The sequence below is a fragment of the Chlamydotis macqueenii genome, chromosome 3 (assembly GCF_036417535.1).
Source record: "Chlamydotis macqueenii isolate bChlMac1 chromosome 3, bChlMac1.mat, whole genome shotgun sequence".
Taxonomy (NCBI): Eukaryota; Metazoa; Chordata; class Aves; order Otidiformes; family Otididae; genus Chlamydotis; species Chlamydotis macqueenii.
This window is the reverse complement of record NC_141558.1, coordinates 111,948,136-111,976,012: the sequence shown is the minus strand read 5'-3', so window position 1 is coordinate 111,976,012 and position 27,877 is coordinate 111,948,136. Positions and strand designations below refer to the sequence as shown.

Below are 27,877 nucleotides of genomic sequence, written 5' to 3'. Positions count from 1 at the left end.
GCTGTAAGATGCTGCTACTGAAAAAAAAAAATATTTTGCCTTTCTCAGCTTTTCTTTTTTTCCCCTGTTGGGATTAAAGGCTTAAGGAGGCTGGTTTGTTTGTTTGAAGTTTTCCCTCTGTTCTCAACTTGCTTAACTTATACCTTCAATTCAGCCTTCAAACTGAATCCTCCAATAGGTAGCTGGTAGTATCTTGTGGTCTTTTGTATTTGGCTTTCTGAGATCACAGAGATGTTTAAAAGCAGTATTTAGTGCTATGGCTGATACATTGTCTCATAGCCAATGGTGTCCTGCGGCATCTGGAGAAGTCTTTGTGTAGAGCTTCAAGTGTCAGGCGTCTCGGCAACAAACCAGCCTATGTGGTTGCCACTCCCATGCTGGCAAGCAGCAGCTCCTTTGCCTGGTAAGATTTTTAAGGATCATGCATTAAAACCAGCATGTGCCATTCTAACTGTTTTTAAATGTGGATAAAAAAAAAAAAAGCTAATGTTGTACCTAATTTGCATGCTCTAGCAGGCTGGTTTTCATCCCCCACCCCGGCTTTGTCAGTCCATGGTTGCTGGACATGGGTGGCAGCGCTGGAAAGGACAATTCTGAGCAGTTGGGGAGGGCTTCTTGTGTTTTGTCTTGGTAGGTCCCCTGGGACCTCAGAGTTTGCTGTCCATCACCTCTCTCCTTCTCCTCCTTCTACTCACAGTGTAGCTCAGGTTTTTTTTTGGTTTGCCAGACTAGTAGAAGTGGGTCTAGCCCTTAGCACCGAGGCCTGGGAAAAAAACTCAACCAGCCAAACAAAAAAACCACCAGTAACCCCCAGTTCTTAGTGTTGTGCTGATCAAAAGGTGCTGCTGACTCAGTGTGAAATGCAGCAGGTGACTTCTTCCATGGTTTTGGGGACAGACTTTTCTGAACAAGTAATAATGCTGAAAAACAACTGCAAAGTGTTAGGATGCTCCTGGGACTCTGATATACCTCTATTTATGTTCATTTGGAGAGAAAATAAAAACTACCACCCCCCCCCCCCCCCCAGATCCTCCAATCTGTATGCCTTTACTATCTTTCTGTCAGCTCTGGTGGGCTGAAGCAGCTGATCTTGGTCCCGAGCCCAACTGTTCTGCCTTCAGTTGGTACCTTCCAGAGACATCCAGGATAGACACACGAAATGTTAGTGCCAGCCTATCAGCAGAAACACTTCTCTTGACAAAATTAGCTTTGAAATTTGAGTGGTCTAATGAAGAAAAGTCTATGGTGATTAAACACCTCGTGCTTGTTCTTTTTTTTTTTTTTTTTTTTCCTTCTTCATTTAGTCTGTTAATGGCAGTAGCCCAAACCACATCCTGCACCATGATGAAATAAGGCCACGCTGTCAGCACTGCAATACTGAGTAGTTGCAAGGAAAATTCTGACACCACAGGCAGTTTTGGAAATGCAGAAATAAAATACTGGCCTGAGTTTGAGCTTCAGTGATGGCATTTTGATGTCCAGCTGTGTGCAGCAGCTCAGGACACTTTTTTATGCAGCGGGGAAAGGTTTTGCCATCCCAGAAGCCTGGCTGATTCGAGCTCGTGTTGCATAGATGGGGTGTGTGGGTGGAGGATATACTATTTGCTCGGCACCCACAAGCTTCACAGCAATTCAGGCACCTTTTTACAGCTGACACCTTCTGAGTAAGAGGGTAGAAGTGGCATGTGAATGCAGTGGGAAGGTCAGCAGGGTTTGCTATAGTAGAACTTTCCACTTCCTCAAAAACTTATGGGTAAGAGAGCTGGGCACTGGAGCAGAAAAAGGGTTTCACCAGCCGCATCGGTGCGAGGCTAGCTGGCGCATGTCCCGGAGTGGTATGTGGGCTTTATGTGCGTGGCCTTAGCTGCTGAGGATGCTCTTTGGGGAAAGATGCCTACGTATTAGCGCTAATTTAGGCACCAGTATGATCTTCCTGTTGCTGGCATTTCAGTGGTTTTTTTGTTCGCAGGTAGGAGAGGGAAGAGATGAGCCCAAACCAGCTGGTGTAGGAAGTGCCGCTGTTTGGAGCGACGGATGCTGCTGGGGTGTCTTTTAAAGGGAAGAGAGCACATCCAGCCTGCAGCGGAGCTGAGAGGCTGCGTAGGTGATGCAGGGGCAGAGAGGGGAAGACAAGAATTGATGTAATGAAATCTCCAGGCGGAATTAAAACCCTGAAAGGAGTGGCTCAGAGTGGGGAGGGGAAGCAAGCTTTGTTTTCATTAGAATTTGGACTGAAATATTTGCGGGTTGTTTTTTGTTCCAGTTTTCAGTAATAGATTTTTCATGAGAAACACCTTGTCTAATTGCATAGCTCAGTGTTTAATTCCTTGTGTGTTTTAAGAGGTGCAGCCACCTGGTCTGGACAGAGGTAGAGGCGTGACAGTTCCTGTGCTTGTACAAGAATGGGGAAAAGCTGCAGCTAAGTGCACAGTGAAACAACTCTGTGTCAGGATTCATACCAGAAAAATTATTCTATTTAAAAATTGTATCCCAAGACAAATGTATGAGAACTGACAGCTGAGGGGCAGGAAAGGCACAGAAAGAGGGGATAAATGTCTGGGAGTTACAGATACCGGAGGTAATAGGAGGAGCCTGGGTGAGAAGGATGAGGGACTAGATCCATTATTGTGCAATTTTCCTGTCTTATGATTAATAAATTGGGCACTCCTGAGGTGATGAAAATATACTGCTAGTATTATTTTTTCTGTATTAATTTAAATGCACTTTTTTTCACTTCTAGCTCTCTTCAAGTCAGGGTAAAAAATACTGTGAGCAGGGAGTGAGGCAGCACCTTCAGTGGAAAAACTATTGTGCTTGGGTGTGATGTTTTATTTTTTTTTTTTTTTGAGCTAATGAGATATAATCTCAGAGCAGAATAGCTAATAATAAAGGGAGCAGCGTTTGCAATTGCTTTGCGCTACACCCACTATACTTAGCAATGCTCTTTACTCTGTGTTACAGTTCAGCCATGTTTCACAGCAGGATGATAGCAGAAGCTTCAGTGAATTTGGGGTACAGCATCCATTTTGGCTAACAAGCAGTCGTGCCACAAGAACAGCGTCAACTATCTTGGCAGTTGTCGTTGTTCAGCTCCGATCGGGACCAGACTACACAGTCTCTCTCTCGCTCTCCCCACTGTCCAAGAGAACAGGGGGAGATGATATAAGGAAAAACGGCTTGAAGTTTGAGATAAGGACAGGGAGAAAATCCTTAAAGTTACCGTTACGGGCAAAACAGATTTGACTCGGGGAAAACTATTCATTTATTTCTAAAACTAGCAGAAGAATGAGACAGGGAACAAGATAACCTCCCCCTACCCCTCCCTCTTCCCAGGCTTAACATTATCTCTACTACCTTCCCCTCCCGAGCGGCACAGGGGGGAAGAGGGAATGGGGGTTGCAGTCAGTTCATCACGCATTGTTTTACACCGCTGCGTCATCGCTGGGGGAAGAACTCCTCGCATTCCTCCTCCGCTGCATCGTGGGGTCCCTCCCACGGGCCACAGTCCTTTGTGAAACTGCTCTGGTGTGGGTCATCTCTTCCACGGGGTGCAGTCCCTCCAGAACAGCTGTCCCAGCAGTCCCTCCATGGGCCACAGCCTCCTTCAGGCCTCCACCTGCTCTGGCATGGGGTCCTCCATGGGCTGCAGGTGGATCTCTGCCCCTCTGTGGGCCTCCATGGGCTGCAGGGGGAGAACCTGCTCCACCATGGTCATCACCACAGGCTGCAGGGGAATCTTGGCCAGGAGCCACATTACTCCTCCCCCTCCTTCTCCACTGACCTTGGCGTCTGCAGCTGTTCCTCACAACAGGCTGGCAGACGCCTCTCAGGATCCTTTTTACATCTTTTCACTTCTCATCTCCTCTCCACTTCTTGCAGCCAGGCCGGGCCGAGTTGGGCCCAGTCGGCTGCCCGGCGGGAGGACAGAGGGTGAGGCCTGCAAGGCCCACAGGGCTCGGGCCTCCCCCTCTCTGCCCCTGCTCAGCTGCTTCCCATCTTCTCTTTTTTTTTTTTTTTTTTTTTTCCTGTTTTCCCCTTCTTAAATATGTTATCGCAGAGGCGTTATCACAGAACATTCTGCTACCAATTGGCTCGGCCTTGGCCAGCAGTGGGTCCGCCCTCGGCCCGGCCGAGTCCACTGAACAAAGGGGAACGACTTCTAGCAGTTTCCTACAGAAGCTGCCACCCCACGTTAGGCCGCCCCTCACTAAACAAAACCAGAACAGCAGTGAAGGGAGATGTTACACATATTTATAAAACTGAGTGCAATGGGGTCCTGATCCTGGGAATAACACTTACCTATGAGGAATAAATTGCAAAAGATGTACAAGAAACATTATCCAGTCATTGTATCATGTCATGCAATGTTATTGATGAGAAAGCTGTCTCAATTAGATATGCTACTCGTGATTTAGAAAAAGTACTGGTGCTTATGAACTGAAAACCTGGTCTAATGGGGAAAATGTAGGAGGCTGAGGGAAGTGGATCAGTTTTGATTAAAAGCTGTTGAATGCTCTAAACTAGAAAAGGGATCAGGTAACACCCTGTTCTTGGAAATATTTTAGAACTATCAGTTTCACCTGGCTGTTCTGTTTCTTCCTTGGCCTGTAGATATGGGCACCTACAACAAACAGTTTGTGAGCCCAGACACTTGCAATAAAGGGGAGTCAAAAATACTATGTATTTTCCCCAAATATTCTGCAATGGTTAAATAATTGTGAGAAAATAAAAATGTGTTAAGTTGGAAGTGAGTTTAAACTAATGGTTTGTTCAACTAACAGCATCATCAAACAAAAAATGCTACAGGATCTTAGCCCAGAGGACCTTGGTCCATATTTTCAGAGCAAAACTGCTCTACTGCTCCATCTAGTGTTACTGGGCCCCATTAAAAGTAAGGGATGGACCTAATTAAATTCACTTGTTTACTTAAAAGTAAACTCTGTATCTAAAAGAGGCCTGATCTAGTGCCATTGAACATCATGTTCATGACGGGACACATCCATCCCTATGTTGCCAGAAGGTCCTCTGCCAAAGTCCACAGCAGTCTATTTGAAATCACTTCCTATTAACCAAGTTTCGTAAGCATGACAGAAGTCTTTCTGTAGAAAATTGGTCCCAGACTGGTGACTGATTTTTTTTTTTTTGTAGGAATATATCAAGCATACAGAACTTCCCAGTGTTTTCCCACTTACTTTACTCCTTAGTGCAAAGTAGGTAAAGAAAGATGATATTCAAATGAAATTGTAATACATTGATTTTGTGGTCGCTTTTATGTTGATTAATGTGACAGGCACCTCTTCTTTTACTAGCAGCAGTTTTTAAAGTCAGTGCTAAAAATTCGTGCTGGTAAAGCAGGGTCTGTGTGATGGGAGATCATAATGTAGGAATAAAACTAACTTTCTGAACGTGTTTTAGCTTGATTACAAAAATATAATAAGTTCTGTTGTCTCGCGTGGTTATCTGAGTTACTTTTGTTTAAGGAGTAAATTTTGCGTGACTCCTTGTCAGGCAAATGACTGAAATGTATAGCTAATGGCAGAGAGGCTGTTAGTTATGTGGCTGCTTCAGCCCTGCCTGGTGCCTGGATCTGCAACACCTAATCCAAAAATCCCACAGTGGGCAGTGGAAATGCAGCGCTGCTGAGCACTAACCCCTTTGTGGGTACAGCTTCAGAGAAGATCCTTGTGAGGGCTCTGTCCCTTGAGATGGGTGCTAGGGATGTTCAGCTGATCCTGAAGTGGCTGCCTTGTCCTCTTACTTTCTTTCCAATGTCTGGATTTGTCCCTTCCCCAGCCTTCCTTTGTGGACTCTCGTATTTTGTGCTGCTGATATGATAAACTTCAAGTCAAACACACTTTCCCCCCCCCCCCTCCTTTAAGGAGGAAATCTCTTGCAAAATAAAAAGTGCAAATTGAAAGTACATTCAACATTTTTGACAATTCAGCAGAACATTAAATTTACAAATATAAAATTACAACTGAATACTTAGTCTTACTTAAAATTTTACAGAAAATCAGATAAAGTGCAAATAAAAATAGACATAACTTTTTTTTGAGAGGCTTTCATCATATGTTTGCAAACACAACTGATTTTGAAGAGCAAAATATTTACAGTTTTGCAGTCTGTGTGTTGTTGAAAGAAGGTGCTTGAGTTGCAAGAACTAGCACTGGTTTCTCATCTCTCAAGTTCTGCTTCCAGGATTTCTCCCCATGTGTCAACGTCCATCGGATACATGCTTTTCTCTGGCAAGCTGTTTTGTGAAGGAATGTTGCTGTATTTCCCACTCAGCCACTCTTGCTTCACTTTGCTTTTCCAGTAGTTTCTCAGTAATGTAATCTGATGGAAAAACAGACAGCTGAAAGCCTGGAAATGAACTGATTTAAGCTGCATGCAATACAAGTAAGTTTTGCATTAGAGGAGTAATGCCAGGAAAAGGATTTGGAATGCTAAGCCCAGGTGTACTGCTGCCAAGAGCAGACCTTGGTCTACTTCCAACTTTTCTAACTCGGTGTGTTTGTTGCTTCTCCTTCAAATTCCCTCCAGATATAATAGAGAATCAGCGCAGGGAGTTCTGGAAATCCCTGTGCAGGAGTTGTAAGATCTGTGCATTTGAAGGGCAACCACTACCTGCTCATGGCTTTGCCTCATACTAAAACAACTCTACTGAAACATGAGAGTACAGAACTACAGGTTGGGTTTTTTTTTTTTTGCTGCTGCTTCTCTCCTTTTTTTATTTTCACGCCGCCCCCCCCCCCCCCCCCCCCCGGCCTCCCTGCTGTCAAACACATCAGCTAAAATGAGGTGGGGATCACCCTGTAGCTGGTGCAGAGCAGACACTGTGAAACTGCCCCCTTCCTGATCTACCTCAGCTCGCAGGCTGGACTCCACAGTGACACATCTTCCAGCACGTTCAGCTCCTAACTCCTCAGAGCAGCTGTGACTGGGAGCGCGTGTGGGGACTTTCAAAACGGCTTCTCAGAGCTCCTCCTTGTTCCTTCTTCTCTACCTCGTTATTTTTCTCCTGGATACATGTTGCTCCGGGCATACTGAGGCAGAGCTACCCAGGATGAATTTCGGGGAAGTCTCTCCTCGCCAGCAGAACTATTCCCAGGAAACGCAACCAGAGAGCCGCACGCTGCCTAGCAGGGCTACGCTGTCTTCTCCCCCTTGGCCCTGTCTACTGCGCTGTGGGCTTTTTTCCACGTTAGGGCTGCGCGGACTTGGATGCGATGAACACCAGCGCCGAGGCTGCACGGGGCAGCGCGATGACCAAACGGGACAGATGTGGCCCTGGCTAGGGAACCAGCCAGCCTTGCTTTTCACCTGGCACAGGTGAGATGTGCCGACGTAACGTCTTTACGTATTTCTACCGCCAATCCCAGAAGCCTCGAGGCCGCTGACGTTACGTCACCGCCGTTAAAATTTTACCTTCCAGGAAAATCCGTTTCCTCGGTCGCAGTCGATCTCCCGCTGGCAGACGGCCCTGGCGCTCAGGCAGTGGTGCCTCCACAACCGGTCGTCGCTCTCGATGACGCGGTGCCAGCCTTTGCACGTCACGGCCGCGTGACACAAGCTCTCAACGTCCAGGTCGCTGAAAATTCGGGAGCTGACCTCAGGCGGGAGGAGAGCCACGAAGTCGGCCGGGCCTCCTCCTCCTCCTCCTCGCCCTCCCCTCTCCCGGCCGGCTGGGCGGAGCGCGGGTCCCGGGCGCTCCCCCTCCATCCCCGCGGCCTCCGGGCGGAGAGGGGCCCCCTCCTGTCACCGCGTCTCCGGGCGGCTTCGGCCTGCAGCACCCGGGGCCGGTTCTCCCCGCGCCGGCATGCCGCTGCGTCACACCACGGCGGGGAGGGTGTCGGACGTTGGGTTTTGGTTTCGTTTTTTCTTTTTTTTTTTTTTTTTTTTTTGGTGGTGGTTTTTTTTTTTTTTTTTTTTTTTTTTTTTTGAAGGCGAATCTTTCGCTTTTTGGGCCCGCGGAGGCGGTGCGGCCCAGCGGCTGCGGATGGGAGTGACGTCGCGTTGCGACGTCATCAGACGGCGTCCACGCGGAAGCGGCCCTCGGGCGGGCTCCTGACGTCCTCGGCCCCGTCCCGCTGTCGGTCCCAGCCCCGCGGGTGAGGCGGGTCCCGTCCCGAAAAAGCGGGGGCCGCGGGCGCCCGGTCACCCGCGCTTCCCTCCCCCTGTGCCCAGGGACCCGGCTGCGGCCTCGGCCTCCCGTGAGGGGCGGGGCGCGGCTCCCCGCGCCGCTGCAGGCCGAGGAGGGAAAGCGGTCGGCGGTTTCGGGGCGCTGCCCCGCCTTGGAGCGGGTTTTGGGTGCGGTGACTCCGAGCTGAGGGTGTTAAAACCGGCTTCGAGCACCTGAGTGCGTGGGTGTCACCTGAGAGTTGCAGGCTTGGAGCCTTGGGGGAGAACCAGCCGAGAACTTGGGCGTCTGATGCCAAACGCTGTGTCTGGGCGTCGTTATCCAGCTCCTTGCGTAAAATCAAATTTTGGGGAGTTGCACAGGTGCACGGTAAAGCCAATTCTAAGCTGTAATTTCAGCTTTCTCAAAGTTTTGCCATGGCAGTGACTGGTATAAATTAAGCACTTAAAAACCAAAACACTGCAGTAGTGGTCAGCGGTGGCTGGAAGATCTTTCATTCAGCGTGCTTTCAGTGGAAGGTGGAAAGGCAGGCATGTTCACTTCCTCTGTAAATTGATGTAAGAGTGCGTTACATTTGATTTAGAAGTATGTTAATGGCAGGCATTCAGACCAGCCTCTATGTTTAACTGAAAAGTACATGTTTCTGCTCACCATGAGTTTGACTAGCTAAAAATTAATTTGCTTTCTCAGAAAAAAATCAGGAGGCTGATGCGGAAGAAGCACCAACAGTTCATCCTGTTGAGATATCTTGTAGTCCGTTGTTAATAGAAACAGCATCTTCCAACTCTGAGATACAGGGAACTGCCAAAATGAGAAAAAATGATGCTGCTTCCAGACAGTTGGTAAGTGCTTGATTTTTTTTCTAATTAAATTTAGTATTTGTAAGCACATGTTGAAGTAAAGGTGGTGTGTTTTCTAAACCTATTTTTTCCCTGAGAAGTAAACTCTGGCAAAGTTGTGTGCTCAAAATACCTGTTGTTTCATTGATTTGGATTGTATGCTATGCAAGAATATAAATATATTTCTGTATTTATATCTGTTGTGTATAAATCTGTTGCGTTGTTATGTTTATGATAATTATGCTGCAGTAGTTGGTTCTCTGGAATATACAAAACCTGCTTTTGCTACAGGAATATTTTGAACTAACAGTGTGGTGGCTGAGTTCGGTACTGCAGAACAGTGTCCAGTTCTGGTCTCCGGTCTGTGTCAGTAACTGCTGTAAGTACTTGTGAAGGCCCAGGGCAATGAATGGCTGTTCTCCAACCAGGTTAAACACCTCTGAAATTTATATCTGGAGAGCCTGATACTGGACTGTAGATGCCTTGTGCTGGCTATAATTAATGTCTGTTTGCACTGTACTAGCAGCCTATTTCATTTGAATAATTCAGCTGTGATGGAGTTGTGTTGTCAAGATCCGTACAAACACAAAGATAAATAACCCTCCAGTTTTTTCCTGGCTGCCAGCCTGCTGTCCAGCAAAACAGAGTTTTCAAAGCAAGCATCTTTTGCTTTTTTTTTAATGTTGCCAAGTCAAACGGCTTTCAGTGAGTCTGATAAGTAGTGCATGGAGCCAGTGGGATTTTTCTTAGATCTTCTGCTGTGTATCCAGCGACATAGTGCTAAAAGGGACGCATTGGTCAACATCATCCTATGCAGCAGATAGTAACTACGTACAACAAACGAAATGTTAGGCTTTACTGTAGCTGAGATTCCTGGCATGGAATTACCTTTCAGTAAGTAGAGATTCAAACTGATGGTATTACATTCAGTAAGTAAGCCCATACTGAACGTGACTTTGGTGTATTTGAATTGTTTTGGCATACAAGATTTAGAGTGTGATTCCTTTCTGGAGAAATGAATTAAAAGAATGCTAGCTAGACTTTTCTGCGGTTTTTTTTTTTTTTTTTACAAATAGGCCTTTGTTTGTTAAACCTCCTCTTATCTCTACACGTGGAAACTCTATAGCAAGATGCTGGTAAAGCTCTTCTGTGAAACTTACAGTTTGTGGCCTTTTAGATACTTATTTCAAAGGTCTAAGGAGGTGTTTTTTACTGCATGAAGGTTTTTATAGATGTTGTTCCTCTGAGGGAGTAGGAACTGGGGAAAAAAAGAAGTTCAGACAGCGGGCACCATCCAAAAAGTAGGTACTTATCCAGGCTGCATTTGAAGGACATAATTGTGTACAAATTTCTGATCTATTTTCGCCCCCCCCCCCCCCCCGTTTGTAACTGGAGAAAGGTACTAAGCAGTAAATATTGTTTCAGGTTCCTCTTTCTGATGATAATGAAAGCGAACAGTCAAAATCTGTTCAAAGAAAGAGAGTGCTTCCGTCTTGGATGCTGGAAAGAGATCTTCTGGTTGAGGGGATTTCTGAGCCTGTCATGAGAGGAGGTAGGTTTGCAGTGTAGTATGTTTGCATACCAGTACACATTTATGTGCTTTGATCTCACTTTCTTAAATTGTCGTTGTGGTAGTAGAAAGTACTGGTTTGTTACTTCTCTTTCCAGGTTCTGTACCTGGTGGCTGACAGGCACTGACTTTGTTGTCTCCTTTGTCATCTGTCCTGTGGGCATGACAGAGCTCTTTGTGATCATTTGATTTCTGTTCTTTTTTTTATTTTATTTTATTTTTTTTATGCTAGGTAATATACTCTCTTTAGACAACTGAACGTCTGATGTTCTGGAGCCCTTTCCTATAAACTCACTTATTTTGTTTAATATGTAAATTCTAGGTAGTTTCTGTGCTTTTAATTGCAAGCCTTCTCCACGTTTAAGTCACTGCCCTTCTAAATTTAGATTATTCTGATTTCATAGGTTTTAAAGGTAAGTTAATTTGGGTGGTGATATGTGTTAGTTTTTTAACTGTGACTGAATCAAACTTGATCACTTAGTCCAGAGTTCCTTCCTAGAAGGAGCAGTTCCTCACAGTATAGTAGTTTCTTACCAGTATGAGACTAAAATAGTATTGCATTCCCTCTTGTCCTTCCTGCAAAAGGAAATTGCTGAATGTACAAGACACTTCTACCACTGTCTATCAGCAGTAACAGTACCCAGAATACTGTGTTTAATCACTATTGATGGGAGACACAAGGGTGCCACACTGCCACAATCCCAAGAAAATTTTCTAGCATGTCCAGCTTTGGTCCTAGGAGCTTGTGAAGACTTCTAAAGCTGCCGTTCTCTGACAAACTTGTCACAAGGTATTTATTGCTACGATGACTTATTGATGGAACTGGAGGACTAAGGAAATCGGAGAAGAGAAGGAAAATGACTACATACATTAACAGTGCTGCCCAGTGCTGTTTCTGTCTTGTTTGGAAGTCGGACATTAAAATTTAGAAAAATTCCTTGCTTTGTACAAATAACTCTGGCGTGTCAGTATTTTTTGAAGTGAGGGGAGCTTTAGAAGTCTTGCAAAATGGCATCAAGTATCTTCCTTCCGAACATGTTTTGCAGTAGGTGGAGCTGTATCACAACCAGAACTATGGCCCTAGCTGTCTCCCAGCTGTATATCCAGAAAATACTACTTCAGGACAGAGAACTTACAGTTTTCTGTGATATTAAGCTTTCCAAAGAGAGGCACAACGTTCGCTGTCTTTCTGTTGGTTACCGGCTGATAAAATATCGTCAACCATGATGTGGTTGACTAGGGAAGTGGGCATACCCAGGTTTTGCCATGTCCTAATTGTGATGATTGTGCTTATAAACTGGTAGTCTCAAGTGATACTTACAGGAAAGGTCTGTGGTAAAAGTCATGCTTGGACATTTGGTTTACTTGATCAGCTCCTATTCTGTAAATGAAATTGTCAGTCATACTGATACGGTCAGTCCAGAATATCTATTCTTTGCCACCTATTTATTATTTTCCTCCCAAATTTCCTGCTCAAACTTCTGTTTCATTATAAAACATACTTTTTACTCGTATAAGTGGGAAGTGAAAAATGTATTATTGAAACAGCACATGCACAACTGCTGCAATTTCTCATGCTCTTTGCCTAGTGTTCTGCTTCGATGTAGCTTTAGACTTCTAATGTGGTCAGGATTTCACTGTGAAAGTTGCGTTCCAAAAGTACCTTTTTGGTTTTTCTTCTAAGGTAGTAGAATGAAAAAAGGCCAAGGAAGGGGAGAAAGTAATATGGAGTCATTAAAATCAGAAGTAAATATACATCAGAAAACAAGATTAACTTCTGAAGAAACTGTAGAGGATTTTGAAGGTGAAGAGCAAGATCAAGGGAAAAGGAACTGTCTTTCTATCCCCATCCCTTCATCTCAGGTAATTTTTTGGCTCAGGGCAGAACCATGGTATTTAAAAAAATGAGAATGTAGTTGGCAATGTCATGTTGAAGGCTGGGTCTATAACATAACTATGTGTTCTGCTTGTGAATTGATGTTTAAGAGTTGTTTTGAAGTGCCAGTCCATTGGACAACTCTATGGCAAGGATCCTGGAGGCCGTCAGAGACTTGGTTTTCTGAACTTCCTTCTCAGGATCTGGGATTTAGGCACCGAATGTTTCACAGAAATACCAGACTTTCAGCTTTGCAGCAAGAGGCTGGAAGATACGGGCCAAAGTACTGGTCCTAGGAGTGGCTTGGTGTGTAGTTTCTTTTTCCGAGAACCCTCTGGGGATAGGTGATGGTATGAAATGCAGCCCAGAATAGTACCATTCTAGTTGGTGAAGTTTTATGGTCAGAAAATTGCAGTGTGTGGCTTAGCAGCTGCTATATTTTGAACAAAGATGACAGGGAGTGTGCTTATGCCACTACCTCAAAATCTGAGTAAAAAAAAAAAAGTAGAAAAAAAAAAAAGTAATCAGAAATCCCAAACTATCTGTGACAGTGAGTCACAGACACTTGAGTCCAGCTGGGCAATGTGTCTGTGTGTCTTTAAAGTACAGCTGTGTTTATAGGCAGATAAACACTTAGTGATAGAACCCTGCTAATAACAAAAAGAGAAGGATGATTATCAAAGAGAAGACATCTTCTGGTGAGAGCAAAGTGAGACTTTCACTGGCTTTCCTTTTAAGTGAACAACATGAAGAGGTGTTTCTAATCTCTAGCATTAGAATTGCCTGGATCTGTTACAGGATCTGATAAAATACTTAAAATAGTATTATTTGCTATGCTTCATTGGTTTTGACACTGAAAACAATTGGGGGTTGGTTTTGTTTTTTAATTAAATATTAAGGTTAAATGAAATTATCTACTCATGGAGAACATACCGTTCAATGTAGTTTTGATATAACGTAGTGTATCTTTTAACGTGGAAAAGTGTTCTGAGTGGTGAGCATTGTTGTTGGCTGTGTGCATTGATACCAGCTGCAGTGCTATTTTTTCTTTGTCGAATTATAAGGTGAGTGACTACATAAGGAATTATTTCATTTTGCATTTTAAGTGTGAGGCCTTACTGATTTTCTCCTAATAATTTCATAAATCATTTTTATCTCAAGCAGAGTGTAAGAAATTGCCTTCAGAACTTTGCAGAAAAAAACAGTTAGGGCAAGCAAAGGCAATAATCATAGAGAGCTCTTAACGATTGGAGTCATTGTATCAAAACAAAAATCACGCTCCTGCTGTCGTATTTGAGGTGACTGAGAAAATCTCCTGTAGGGCAGGAAGTAAAAAGAATCTTAATTCTTCCAAGTGCCAGCAGCCACCAGGCGGCAGTGAGGTCACATACAGGTTTTAACAGTGCTGAGAGTGCTGTTGTCTTTGGTTTTCCTTGATTGCAACCTGGTTTTTAACTAGTTGTCATAATAAGTGTGAAAGTGTCTAGTTTAATTATATATAATACAGGCAATAGATTGAAGTATGTAGTAGAGAAGTCACAAGGGGGGAAGGGCAAATTAGAGTAATTTAGTCCTCCTTTTGTAAATGAAGGCTTGTTTCCTAAGTTGCAATTGTTTGCTAAGCCTTATTTTGGGAGTATCAGTAACAGTCGTCTTTGTCTCCGATTTGACTTACTAAATATGCTGCTGTCAGCATCATTTGATATTAATGCTGGCTTTGCTCTTTCCTAATCACATTGCTGCTCAAATGTAATAGTCTCTGGTTTTGGTTTACATTTTATGAGGCTCGCACTGAAAGGAACAAAATAAAATAGGAAGCCACCCGCTGATTTTCAAGCTCTGCCAACCACGTCTAATCTAAACTAAGTGTAAATTTACTGTAGGGGGAACTTAGATAATAAACTGTAGAGAGCAGAGGCCTTTGAATACTTCTGTAGTTTATCAAAGTAGTTCAGCCTTCAATATAAATCTACTTCCTCCAGGTAATGTCTCACTTGTCAGGACAATGTTCTTGTCTTGGTTATATACCTCATATTCTTTTTCTAAAGCGCACATCTCTTATTTTAAATATACATGTGTTCCAAAATTTAAAATGCTGTATTTGTCAAAATGGAAATCTTTGCCTGATGGTATGTACTGAAAAACTGTTTTACGATTTTAGAGTCACAAAGCGGAAGCATTTAACATGTCTTGGGGTGCAATTAAGCTCAAGGTGTAAATCATCAATTCCCATATATCTCCCATATATAGATAAATATCTATATTCCATATATCTTGGTACTTAAGGAATTAAAATGGATTCTTTTATAGGAGTGTACGTTCTTCTAGAGTCTACTATATGTTCACATGAACCCTTGTTCATTTTTCAGGAGCAGTACTTTTGATTAAAAGTTAATTTAAACTAAAGTCCTTGGACTATTCACAAACCAAGATGGTGAGAGAGGAGCCTGACTGTTTTGTGAGGGGAAGCTGAGGACAGGAGCTCCAGGCTAAGTTTTCCTTTAAATTATGTGTATGTGTTCTTAACTTGAGCCTTTTATTCAGCAGCTATATTTAGCAGCTAACTTGAGTTTGCAAAGTATGGTAGAAGATTTTAAAGGCTGGAGCAGATGATATTTCGAGATCCTTTCCAAACTGGGCTGTTCTATGATTCTCTGATTTTGAAAACAGGACTGATGAGAGGAGGCAGAATTTGACCTTAAAGCTTTTAATTCTGAAGAGCTTAAGTTTTCAGGTCCTTCAAAATGTAACCTTGTTCCACAGAATACATCTGGATTTCCTCTTGAGAGTACCATGAGAAACATGGAAGGAAATGGCAAGTCTGGAACAAAAAACCCTGGGAGTTCTCTGGAAAAAAGTGATAGGCAGCTGCATACTAAATGGTCTAAAAGGGTAGGTCAGATCTCCACTAAAGAAAATAGAATTGAGGAAACAGAAAACAAAGAACAGATTACTGGTTCTACAAGCCAACAAGCTCACTTGGTCAGGACTTCCCCATATTTTGGTTCCCAGGAAGGGATTCTTGAGCCTGATGCAAATCTGGATTACGAGACTGAGATTTCTGATTCAACCAGAAGTGCAGATGCTTCAGAAAGCTCCAAACAGATCAAGCGTAAGAGGACACCTTGCATGTATGGAACAGGCTGCTACAGGTAAAGCAAAATTAAAACTAGCTTAAGATAGCTTATTATTAAGACGTAATGTATTGGCAATGGAGGAGAAAACAGTGAAGTCGTTACAAGCTTTGATATAAAAAAAGTCTTTTGGTAAGCAGGGGAGTAAGGAGAAACAAATGGCATAGCAAGAATTTTAATAGTATAAAAAGAGGAGCCAGGGTGTCTTGCTAACTGCTAATATAACCCAAACAATGGATGAAGTACTTAAACAAATTGAATGATGAAGTTTTGTAGGAAATAAGAAACAAGGTCCATTTTAAAAAGAAAAGAAATAAAAAGCCTTGTGTGTATCACAAGGGAGAAGAGATGTAAATGGTTGAAATGCCCAACATAGACCTTGTAGGTTTGGTTTGTTAGCAGGTGAAAGTTTTGTGAAATATGATTGCATTTACTGAAGTAATTGGATGTTTTGTGGTCTGAATATTTAAAATACTTTTTAGCTGTTACTCCTTAAATAATCAAGAATTACTTGTATTATAATTTGGCCAGTCTGCTTTTTTTTTTTTTCATTAGCTTCTACTCCCTCCCTAGAAACAGAGCAAGGCATACATACTTCCAAACTCCATGTTAACCCTTATCTGATCAGCATCCTTGGTAATAGAAGTGAAGAGCTTTCTTTTTTATTTTTTTTCCTCTCTCGCTCATGTCCTCTCAATTCACAGAGAAAAATCTGTCGTACAAATCTTCTGTGGGATACAAATGTTCCAGTGAACTTCAAAAACACCAGTGCTGAATGCCTGGTCTGTTGAACCTGACAGTTCTTTCTGCCCAGAAAAGCTCGGGAGTGCCATGTGTTGACATATCGAGGGGAAGATACAAATCTAAAGGCTGGCAAATGACCAATGACCTGAGAACTGCATTTAGGAGAAGGTTTTGAGCTCTAGGTAAATCCATGTACATTGTAAGCACAAAAGATAAGGCTAAACCAGGAAATAGTGGGTCCTGTGACTTTATTTTTTTTGTTATTATTATTATTCCTCTCCCTCCAAGAGGCTTGAGCAATAGAAAAACAGTGAGGTTGTTTAGAAAACAAGCAAGCACAAGTAAATGGGCTCTTGTATATGTTTGGTGTGCCTAATGCTGCAGATAACTGTGTAAATCAAAAGCGTAAAACTATTGTGTTAATGAACACATCAAACTTCCAGTATTCCTGTACCTTTCTTTCACATACCTCAGTTTTTGCCCCTAATGAATATAATTAAAACATGTTTTATTAGGCAGTTAAGCTGAACCAATAGTACAAATGCAGCCTCTAGTTCTTTCCAGCTACTTTTAATTTTGCTCAGACAAGTTTTCCCCTGTATGGGAGTTAAGCTCATTTAATGTTCTGATATGCTGAGGGATTCCTAATATTAGGAAGGCAAAATTTAGTTACAGATAATATGTAATAGTCTGCATGTGCAGACTTCTTGGGTCTTTATTCTAAAGTGTTTGAAAGCGATACTTTTGGGAAGTATTGTTTTATAACAAAAAAGAATGCTCTGATGGCAAAATCTTACTTTGTTGGAGGAGTCTGTAAAGGTGAAATACCAAAAGCATCAGCTGTAATCTGCAGGAAGTGTCATGAGACTAAATCCGCTTGTTTGCAGCGAAAGAAATACACTTTGTGGTCTGTCTTAGTATTTGCTTTTAACAGAAGACCACCAAGTAGTCTTTCTGCATCAATGGAATAGGTATGTTAGAATAAAGCAAGTCATTGCAGTTACCCATATTTTTAACAGATTATGTGTGAGTGTGACATGAATGGATGCTTTCAAGGAATGCACTGATAGCAAACTCAGTTTTCCATTGTGTAGAGTTTTCATTGAGCGAAACCAAGATTTTGGATTTACTCAGGAGGAGGAGCTGCTTTGAGTGCTCTTTTGAGTACAATGGGTAGTTGCTTTCTCTCTCCTTTTTTACTTTAACCTTATGAAAGGTGTCTTCTAACAAGATGTGCTGTAGGATTCCACATCTTAAATGCTTAACATCTTATTGCTTTGGTAACTGTATCATTTCCTTAAAGATTTTTTTCTAGGTGAGGTTTCTTATTAATTAAATATGCTCTTCAGAGTTCTAGTCTTTATTTTGTAAACTCCTGTGTTTTTTTTTATATTGTCTTCTGGATATGGCACCTTTGGTAGGTGCCTAGTAAAACAGCACAAATCGAGAAGATTTAATGTTAGTTCTAATAATTTTATTAGATTTCTGTAACACATATCTTAAACATTTGGGAAATAACTTTGTAACCCATAGTTCTGTTTCTTCATTTGTGAATTTGAACACGCTGCTTTTGAAAGTATCAAGCTTGATGCACACCTCTTGCTCCAGGAATTCTTCTTGTCTTCATCCTTCAGTGTCACATTCTCTTTCTGAGGTAGCCTGAAGCTTTACCAATTTGAAAGAAACTGCTGTTATCACTAGGAGGCATAGTGTTCTGTGTATGTTATATCTGACTATATTTGTTGTCAAGGAACTTACTCTTTGAATACTGCCTTGTGTTTGTTTTCTTGTCTGCAGCTTATTTTTCCAAAGTTACAAGAATAGTGAATTAACAATACATCCAAACCAAACCCCCATTTTCAAGGGCTGTGTAGAAGGGGTGTGGTAGACCTGAACTCTCTTCTCTAAAATCATAAACCAGAATTCTTGTCTGCAATTCTGTTATTTTGCTAGCCTGAGATACAGCGGTCTGCTGACTGGGTGTGTGTAAATCTTACCCGTTACCAAAGCAGGGCGTGCTCAGCTAGCCTTTGGGCTTGTATGTGTGTTCTTTTAAATACTTTGCTCTTTGATTTTTGTGAAAATAAGTATTTTTCCTTTCATCTTAGGCTTGTAAATCTGGCAGCTGAAAACCTGCATCTGGTTTTTTTTGAGTCTTGTCTTCCAATAAGACTTGTCTTCCTTGAGATGGCAAGGGTCTTCTGCATGTGATTATGACCTAATTAGTTAAACTTGCTTTAGAAAAGCTTTCAAGTTGCTTTTAGTTGCACAGATGAAAAACTGTCTTAAATATTTCACTGAGCAATACTCAACTTCTGCTTGAGATGACTGCAATGACTCTGAAGATCTTTGCCAATTTTATTTGCATAATTTTCTGCATTGTGAGGTATGAGTACACAAATTCAGAGCTTCTGTGAAAACAAAGTTGCAGTAACTGTGTATGTTTATGAGAAGGCAGATCTCCCATAAAACTTGATTCTTAAAATAAGCTTTTAATTCATTATTTTTTGTGTAAGTAAAGCTTAATTATTTTGTTTAGAGCAAATGAATAACATTCCTGTGCAATGAGGTTTTGTTGTGAAACTAACTAACTTTGGAGTGCAACGCATGGCATGATAGATGTTGTGCTCTTACAACTCAAATCTCTTGTGTGTCAAAAAAAAAAAAAAACAACCAAAAATCTAAAACCCTCAAACAAGCCAAACCCTTAATAAAAGAAAGAAGCTTTAGATTTTTGCAAGAAGGGAAAATGTTTACTTAATAGAAGCTATGCACTCCTCTGCTTTTGTATATTTTGCTGGATATCATTGCACAACACATAGAAGTGGTGTAAGTACACATTATTCAGTTAAAGGTAAGATAAATACGATATTTCTGCTAGTCCTGAGCATCTGAAGAAGGACATATTTAAGATGCTTCTTCATCTTCAATTTGAGAAGCATCATCCACTGGCCCAAAGAATCCTAAAGACGACCCTTTCGTTCCTTTTGTTTCACTTCTTCCTTCCCCCCATACTACTTCCCCACCCCCTATTCCCCCCTTGATTGGTGTTGTCATGCAGGTTTCAAAGTAAATTTTGGAAAGTAAATGGTTATCTCCTAAAATCAGATAGATTGGCTGCATGACAGCTATTAGGCCTGCTTTCCTTGGTGACTATGAGGCTAAGATACATATCTTCGTGTAGGAAAAATATAAAAATGATTTCACAGAACATTAGTTGCTTCTGGATCCCTTTGAGAAGATGAATTGTCTCTCCAATGACTCAGAATTCTTGCTAATACTGCTAATAAGCTAACTCAATGCATTTAGAAAACAAAGCAAGTAGCCTCCAAAGTCACTTGATTTCATCCAGTTTATTTTTAAATGGGAAAATAAGTAGGCAGCCAGTGTAAGTGATGTTTCCTGAGAACTTGTGTTAGAGTAAACGACTGGTAAGTGCAATCTTGCAATAATTTCTAGTGAAACAGCGTTTACTTACTGTACAGTTTGCAGAAATTAACAGAAAAGACCAGGGCAAGAAGTCTGTCACTATGTAAATAGATCTAAGAGACACTGGATCTTTGATAAGTAGCTCATTGAAGATTTTATCTTCAGTGTACTTGCTGAGTTTCCAGAGTGAAAGATACCAGGCAAATGTAGATTTAAAATATTAATATTAAATATCTAATCTTTTTTGAATGCTTAAAAGAAGGCCTGAATGGCTGTTAGAGCTCGCAGTGCTTAAGTAATCATTTGGCAAAAGCTGTAACAGAAGGTGGTTGTTTTTTTTTCTTATGGCAGTAGTTGAAATGCTGACATTAACATTGTCTGTTCCTTATAAAGTTCCTAAGTAGTAGTTGTGAATGTAAAGGAAAAAGCCTGTGATCAATGAGGAAGATGTTGTGTATGTAGCTAGCTACGTACACGTTTCTGGCTTTTTCTTTATAAATGCAAATATAATAAATGTAAATTAAAGCAGTAATTGCTTTGTAGTTTAAAGTTGTCATTCCTCTTGCTTGAGGAAAGCAGTTCAATTTTATCATTTGCACAAACGCATTGACGCTTATGTACTCTGGGAATTAGTGTGGTAAATCACTGAAGTCTTGTGGATGTTTTTTGAAAAATAATTCGTTAAAATATCTCACATTCTATGCTTTTAAATATTATGTGTGGAAAAGTGTCTCTAAAAGAAACCACAGGGAAAATGTAGATTTGCTTTTGGTACCAGTATGTTTGCTTTGACATAACTTTTGTAGTATGTTTTGATCTGTCATATGAATGTCTTCTGAAATTGTAACTTGTTTTTCTGTATTCTTTTTAACATTACTTACAGAAGTTTTATAAAGTGAGGTTTTCTCTAAGTAGTGTTGTTTATAGCTGCCTTGTCTTGTATGGCGTGTGTGAAAACATATTGCCTAGAAGCAGTAGAAATGATATTCAGTGATGCAGATGTTTGTATTCGCTGCTTGCTCACCTTGGATTTGACTGTTAAGTGTTGTAGAGCAAAAAGTCGTGGATGCCAGTAACGTGCTCTCATCACTAACATTGGTGTGACTCAACTGCATGCAGAGCTGTTATGTCTTATGGTACAACTTTGTGTTGTCGTTGTAATTTGTTATTTCAAATAAAACATCATGGCAGCCAGCCAAACTTGACAGCACCATCAATGCAATGTCCAATAGACTTCTCCATCTGTCATAACATGCTGGCGTTTGAAGTATTGAGGTGAGCAGTAACTTGCATACAGAACAGAAGTAATAGTTGAGACGTCTCCTGAAGCTAACAGGCCCTCATCTGAGGGTGTGAGGAGTCTTTAAGTACTGCAGTTGTTCAGCTGCAATGTGTTGACCCTTCCAACTTGAGTTAAGGCTTCAAGTAGAAGTTTTTGTCACATTTCAATAGCTCCAGATGAAGTTGTAACTGAGAAGTCATCCACTGAGTAAGATTCATGCTGTATGACTACATCAGTAGATTGTGTTCGTGTTGGAGGTCTAAAACTTAAAGCTGACGGCAATCAGGAAAATTTCTGTTTTAACCTCTTTTGCAGCCTGTGCAGAGACAAAGCTTTTCTTCTGTTATCCTGAAAGTAGGTCTTACAGTCTGTATAAAGTTAAACATTAAAAGCTCCTTTTTGTGTGACCACAGAAAAATGGATTGCCACTGATTCAGTAACACCTTTCTTATCTCCATTTCTCGTACTTAAATGGAACGGTCAGTTCTCTCTATGTACTTGTCTGTTGCAGGAAGAATCCCGTTCACTTCCAGCAGTTCAGTCACCCTGATGATGATGACTATCATGAAACAGAGGTCGTAACTCAGGACAGCAATGATAACCGGCCTGAATGTCCGTATGGAACAGCTTGTTATAGGTACGAAAGTGTGCAAAATGTCTTTTCTTGTTCTTACAGGTTAAGACCGTTCTGCTCTGGAGTTACAAAATGACAATAGAATAATGAGTAATTCCTGATATTAAATCTTGACTGTAGCATTCTGAAATTTACTGTGGACAGACTGCTACTGAATTCTGTGCACAACACTTGTTTTGCACGCAAAAAAAGTGTGTGCAAAGCAGTTCTTTCCAAATTCTTTAAATTTCCCAAACTGTTTAATTTGTAGCCTTATGTTTCAGAGTGTGGAAGCTATGCCTGGATGTCTCAGTTGTAATCCACTGTGCATGCATTGTTCTTAATGTACCAGAAATTATGTTCTGTTTTCATTTTCAGTGAGAGTAAATAATTGGATCAGTTCTTATTATGCTGAACAAATGCATCTTATCATACAATTTTGGAAACTATCTCATCTTTTGGTTTTGATCAATTTTTTTTTAATGCTGAAGCAAAAGGAATTTGTATTTAACCTGATATTTTCCCACCCTACATTCTGTAAGCTGAGATACTGCAGTAAGGCATTGGTCACAGAATTTTGTTGTAAAAAGAAATGAAAACTATCCATAAAATACCAAGGAGTTCTGGGCTTGTTAAGTGTAGAACAACGTGTCAAGCTTTTACTCTTTTCTTCTTTGCAGGAAGAATCCACAGCACAAGCTAGAATACAAGCACAGTGCACCGCCAGGTAAGCAAAGTTGTTCAACAGAGCTCAAAGTGGGGTTGAGGGGCAGCCCCAAAACCCAGTAGTGGATACAAAAAAATTGTACTAAAATGCTTTCAGCTACTCTAAGTGAAAAACACTGCATTTGCTGCTTGCTTTCTTCTGCCCTGCACCCATGTGCTTCTTAAGTATGAGGTCTTGCCCTTGTCTGTGCTAAGGAAGGTTGCTTGGCCGCTGCAAGTTTGCACTCACTTTTTCAAATGTTTTTCAGCTGAAGTAAGATGGGCTGGCTTGGACGCAATTGCTGTAGTGTGTACAGTTTGTATCTTAGATACTGACAAAAATGCTGTGCAGCAAGGGGCTATTTTCATGAGTTTAATAGATTTCATTGAAAATTAAACGCAGTATATTGTGATATTGCCAGGTCTCTGTATTCTACTTCCCTCATTCAGAGCTGGAGTATTACAATGAAAACAGGGAATGTATTTAGGGGATACTGAAGTATTATCAACATTTCAAATGGCTGCTGCAGTAAATTATTTCTATAGCTTTTCTCCTGTCCCCATAGCAAAATGTGGACACAGAAATATTTTACGTTTAAACTGTATAGATTTATATCTCAAGATTTCATACTAACTTTTTATTCTTATTTTTCTTTTGATAGGAAATCCTCAGGTAACATACAATTCTAAAGTCTTGTGATGCTCTAAAACAAACATTGCAATCATGTCTGTAATCTTTTTAATTTTTTTTTTTTTTTGACCAGTGATTTTTTTTACTTGGAGAACAATTTTTTTTGTGTGTTCTCTTGAGGCCTGAGGGAATATAATTAAAACTGAATCTGAGTTTCCATTCTAAAATTTTCTAGTTTTTTACATTCCAGTAACTAGAATTGTTGAAAAACACAGGTGAATGTACTGTTTACAATTTGTCTGTTCTTAAAGAATGGAAAGAGCTACTTTGCATTTTTTTTGGTGTGCTTTTTCTTGAGTATTGGACTTGGGGTTTTTTTTTTTTCTCCACTTGAAATCCCAATGCAATAAACCATACTTCAGAGCAGAACAGTTATGGAAATGAAATGATAATGTAGTTTACTTTAAAGAATGGGTATTATGGCATTATTAAGGAGAAATTGCTTTTATGGAAGCAGTGGTGTAAAATATTTAAATGCTTTGAAATACTCAAATTTTCTGCTTAAAAATAAAAATATCAGTCTTGATGACATTTTTCTACAGATGGAATGGTTCATAATTGTAAGAATAGGAATCATACAATACAAAAAAAAAAGAGATTTGGGGTGGGAGAGCAGTTTTTATGCTTGTAAATAAAGCACAGTCATTGGAGCATTTATTTTAATAGGTCAGTCTTTTATTGTAGTAACCTCTACGAAGAACCCTTATGCTAGGTGGTACTCTGCACTGACTAGTAACTTTCTTTTCTTTAGTAACTGAAAGAGGAACCCGACAACGAACTTCAAAGAATGGTGGGTATGTTCTCATGTTATGAATGGGCACATCAGCATGGGACACAGCCAAGCTGCTTTGGTTTTGGGGCGTTTCATAGTGCTGGAGATGCTTGATAACGCTTACCTGAGGAGAAGGGAGTCACTATTTTAGTAAAGCTCTGCTTGCTTTTTTACAAGTAGTAGTGCTGAAATTGGATTTGTGCCAGGCTTCCTGGATGAGCATTCCTGTACTTCCTTGGAAGCAGACAAGAGAACAAACAACTGTTTTAATGAGACACACACGTGTGGCTAAATTGCTTCTTTCTTCCTTCATTACACAGTGGTCATAGTAGGATGAAAGGAATCCAGTATTTCATCCACAACTGGTTAAGGTTGCCCCATAAAGACTGATTGCTCTTGAAACATTGAGATATTCCTTTGTCATTGTACTGACCTTTAAATAACTTTCAAGTGGTATCTGTGCGTGAGCTTTTCTTGCACTTACTATGAGGTATTCATGTTTCATGTAAGATACTCGCTTGTTAGGACTGAAGTGTAGAAGGCGGCTGATGCCTTTGAGTTGGGGGCAGCTTTCACTGTAAACTCTGTATGCATTCATCTTACTTTAGTTTCTAGTCATCAGTGGGGATTATGTAGTAGCACAGGCAAGCTGTAGTCTCTCTCGATAATGTAAATTGTAATAGTGTGTATGAATATCTCCTCCATTTACCAGTGGTGCACCTAGCTTACTTTGCTGCTGCCAACAATGTTAACTTAATGTTGCAGTTGCATCAAGTTTCCATATCCTTTAGGTCTGTTGTCAGGCTTCTTCTGTGTCTCAGCTTCCAAATGTGAAGCTTCCTATTCTTTCTCAAATGTTTTAAAAGCAAGCTTTAAAGAACACACTGAAAGTCTGATGGTTTGCTGTCTTCACTTTCACTGGACTGAACAAGGCATGAGGATGTGGAACTGCTGCATCTCAAGTGGAAGTGGGAACTGGTTTGTCTTCCTTGCGATCTCCAAGGTGCGGCTCAGCATTTGCTAAAGAAATAAAATGGAGAGATCTGCCTTCTAGAGGAAATAAATAGAAGTGCAAATAGTTATAGTTAGTTTTCTAGGCAAAGGGGTTTGGCCTCCATTTCTGTTGTGGGTGGATGCAAGAGGTTGCTTTTATACTTTCTGCTGAGAAATTTCTTTGCCATCCCATTTCCTTGTCAGGTATCTGTGTACTTTTGCCATCACTAAATGCTTAAGATGGCTATATCTATGCACCAGCATATTCTGAGGCATATGTGTCACCTGTCTGTTTTTCTGTATCCCATGATACAAGTACCAGCCCCATCTTGGTCACTGCTCCCTTGTAGAAATGTGTATTGCGTCCTTGGAAACAGAATTGTTAGCAGCACTGTTAGAGCAGTGAGTGGTTAAGATTTTATGATGAAGCGAGCTGGACTGTATGCATATCTAAAGTCCTTACTCTAGATTTAAATCTTGAAGGTTTAAAATTGTGCCTTTCACAAGAACACCTTTGTTACCGGAATGGTAGATCCTATGTGCGCAGCTCATGGCAGGTGGTCAGCCAAACGTGACTATGGGTAGAAAAGTGCTTCTTGTGTAACATGGAAGTGAAATTCAATGTGTTAAATTCAACTCCCCGTACTAAATAAGAACCAGGGAAGAATTGGTATTCCATGCACAGGGGAAAGAAGGAAATTCATTGATTAAAATGCCTTTCCTATTTGCTGATTTTTTTATTTTATTTTATTTTATTTTTTTTCTCCTCCAGTATCTTGTTGACTGACATGCTTGGCTCTCTTGAAGGCAAAGCTTGTAAAAGGTTGGGCTCAGCAAGTTCATGTCTGAGGCAGTCATACCAAGCCATGCAAGGTCACACAGACAGTCAGGGCTCCGTTAACATTTATTTTGTGCTGTTTGGCACAACTTCTGTAGTTTTGTATGAAACATGATGACAAGAGTTGCTCAGCAGATAAATTCTCTGTATGAGACCATTTACAGGCTACCTCTGGATGAGACAATGCAAAAATTGGAGGCTGGGAAGAAGAATGAACATGGTTTTACGACTTAATGGCAGAATAACACCTGATTGGAATATTAGCAGACTGTAGCTAGTTAGGAATTGTGGACATGTAGCACCCAGCTCGGGAAAGATGTGTTCAGTGTTTGTTGTTTCCCTAACCCATGTTCAGAAAGGACACCCAGACTATCTAGGGTGGATCCTAGTTGAGAACGTAGGAGGCGAGTGATCTAGCAGATACCCTTCTCTCACCTGAAGCTCCGGAAAGAAGTGAATGGTAATTAAAAGCCATGTCAGATTCCAAAGGGCGCGACTATGAAATAGCCTTAAGTATGTATGGCTGGGTGAAGGCAGAAGATCTAGGGTCAAAGTAGCCACCTAGACATAGCTAGAGGCTGAGCGGCAAGAAGGATGTATTGCTTGGGTATAGAAGTAACAGGAAGACGACTAGGAAAACTGTGTGCGCCACTCCTTAAAGAAAGGGGAGTTATCAGAAGACATTCTCTGATACTTTTTTTTCTTCTGGTATCGGAAGACGTTCTTAGAAGAGGCCTCATACTAGTTTCCACTCACTGGCAGAAAAGCGAGTAAGGACAACTTTCTCAGTGATCGTACCGGTAAATGCTGCAGCTAGGGTCAGAGAGAGGTGGTACAGGTTTTCATGAGAGTCTTGAAAATCAGACTCACAATGGGCCGGCATTGGGTAGAGTGCTTTAGTTGATTCTTTCTCTTCTGGAGGAGAGAAACTAGCTAGATGGTCTCTGGAAGGTCTCTTTAGTTCTGTAGTTATGGTTCATGAAGACAAGACATTTTTGTCCCTACAGGAGAAAGGGCTGTGGAGAAAGACGGTGCCAATGATGCTGAACCAAATGAATACGACCTTAATGACAGTTTTCTAGATGATGAGGAAGAGGAGTGCGAACCTACTGATGAAGACTCTGACTGGGAGCCAAGTTCAGAAGACCAGGATAACGAAGATGTTGAAACGCTTTTGCAAGAAGCACATAGATTTGTTAAGACCAAAAAGTAGCTGCATGGAACATTATCAGTGTCTGATCTGGCTGTGTTAAAACTTGCAGGCGCAAGAAGAAGCATTGCTTTGAAAACTGTTTTGTCCTCAGTGATGTGGGCACTACGGGAAGGTTTTAGTGGGGATGGGAGGATTCAGCAATGCCTTTCTTGTCCATGTGTATTATTTTGGTGGGGTGTTTTTGTTTTCTTAAGCGGTGGGGCCAGAGGACTGAGCTCTGAAAGTTTTGGGTTTTTTATTTTATTTTATTTTATTTTATTTTATTTTCTCATCTCTTCTTGCAACACCATTGGTGTCTCATAGCTTGAAGTACAAGGTTTTTAATGCTTCCTCTTCCTGTGCTTGATACAAAATACTGGCATCAGGAAAGCCTTTAGTTTTGCTGAAACACAATAGATACTGTGGAGTTACACTTCACGCCTGCTGTATCGCAGACTGATTCTTGGCTGCTGCTGGGGAATCTGTCTGAACCAGACAGATTCTGGTTCTTTTGAGTCAGTGCAGTATCAGACTTTGTTAGTCTGCTACTAGCTTTCCTTTTAGGTGTCATTTCTTTAATTCTCTTGATGTACAGTAGTTAAATACGGGTTGTCTACATTGCTTGTGAACAGTATCTCAGCGTATCGGACCACTGGTTGCCTCAAGAACAATTATGTTGTATTTGCTCTAATTACAGTAGTATCTCTTTCCATACATGTACATCACTGGAACTGTGTTCAGTTCACAACAACGTGGAAGTCGTGGGGACTGTATTTTTACACCATTAAAGTCGTACCAGACTATGGGAACAACTTCTAACTGTGTCTGTGTGATTTCTAAAGACTTCTAAAGAAGAGCTTGCCTTCAGTGTGTTCCCAGCTTTCCTGAGCTTCAAGAAAGAGAGTTTAAAAGTTTTTAGTATGTTTCAGGACAGATGACTGGAGCCATCTGAATTTGGCACTTCTTGGACACAATCCTGAAATTCAGCAGGAAGAAGCATTCCTGTGTGGCTCCGGCTGCCCTGTGAACATCTGCCAGGTCACGCTTGAAAACAGACAT

General features: G+C 41.2%; 2 protein-coding genes across 5 annotated transcripts; one reads left to right on the top strand and one right to left on the bottom strand.

The window, feature by feature from the left end:
- Positions 1-4,229: 4,229 nt before the first annotated feature.
- FBXO48 (F-box protein 48) lies at positions 4,230-7,907 on the bottom strand. 2 transcript variants are annotated; one of them, XR_015257983.1, is made up of 3 exons: positions 7,429-7,907; positions 6,112-6,336; positions 4,230-5,825 (listed from the first exon to the last, which is right to left on the bottom strand). XR_015257983.1 is itself a non-coding variant. In XM_086743300.1 (2 exons), the coding sequence occupies exons 1-2, from the start codon at positions 7,720-7,722 to the stop codon at positions 6,175-6,177; spliced, it is 456 nt and encodes a 151-aa protein (XP_086599426.1). In that variant the 5' UTR covers positions 7,723-7,907; the 3' UTR covers positions 5,866-6,174. The 2 variants fall into 2 exon arrangements, 1 of the variants encoding a protein (XP_086599426.1); XM_086743300.1 differs by lacking the exon at positions 4,230-5,825 and having other exon boundaries at positions 5,866-6,336.
- Positions 7,908-8,038: 131 nt separating this feature from the next.
- On the top strand, positions 8,039-27,283 carry APLF (aprataxin and PNKP like factor). 3 transcript variants are annotated; one of them, XM_086743298.1, is made up of 9 exons: positions 8,039-8,707; positions 8,842-8,982; positions 10,405-10,535; positions 12,238-12,412; positions 15,189-15,577; positions 21,526-21,651; positions 22,308-22,354; positions 23,775-23,813; positions 26,634-27,283. In XM_086743298.1, exons 2-9 carry the CDS (start codon positions 8,950-8,952, stop codon positions 26,837-26,839), a joined length of 1,146 nt encoding a protein of 381 aa, XP_086599424.1. In that variant the 5' UTR covers positions 8,039-8,707; positions 8,842-8,949; the 3' UTR covers positions 26,840-27,283. The 3 variants fall into 3 exon arrangements, with proteins under 3 accessions (XP_086599424.1, XP_086599423.1, XP_086599425.1); XM_086743297.1 differs by having other exon boundaries at positions 8,041-8,111; positions 8,832-8,982; XM_086743299.1 differs by lacking the exons at positions 8,039-8,707; positions 8,842-8,982 and adding an exon at positions 9,667-9,873.
- Positions 27,284-27,877: the final 594 nt, after the last annotated feature.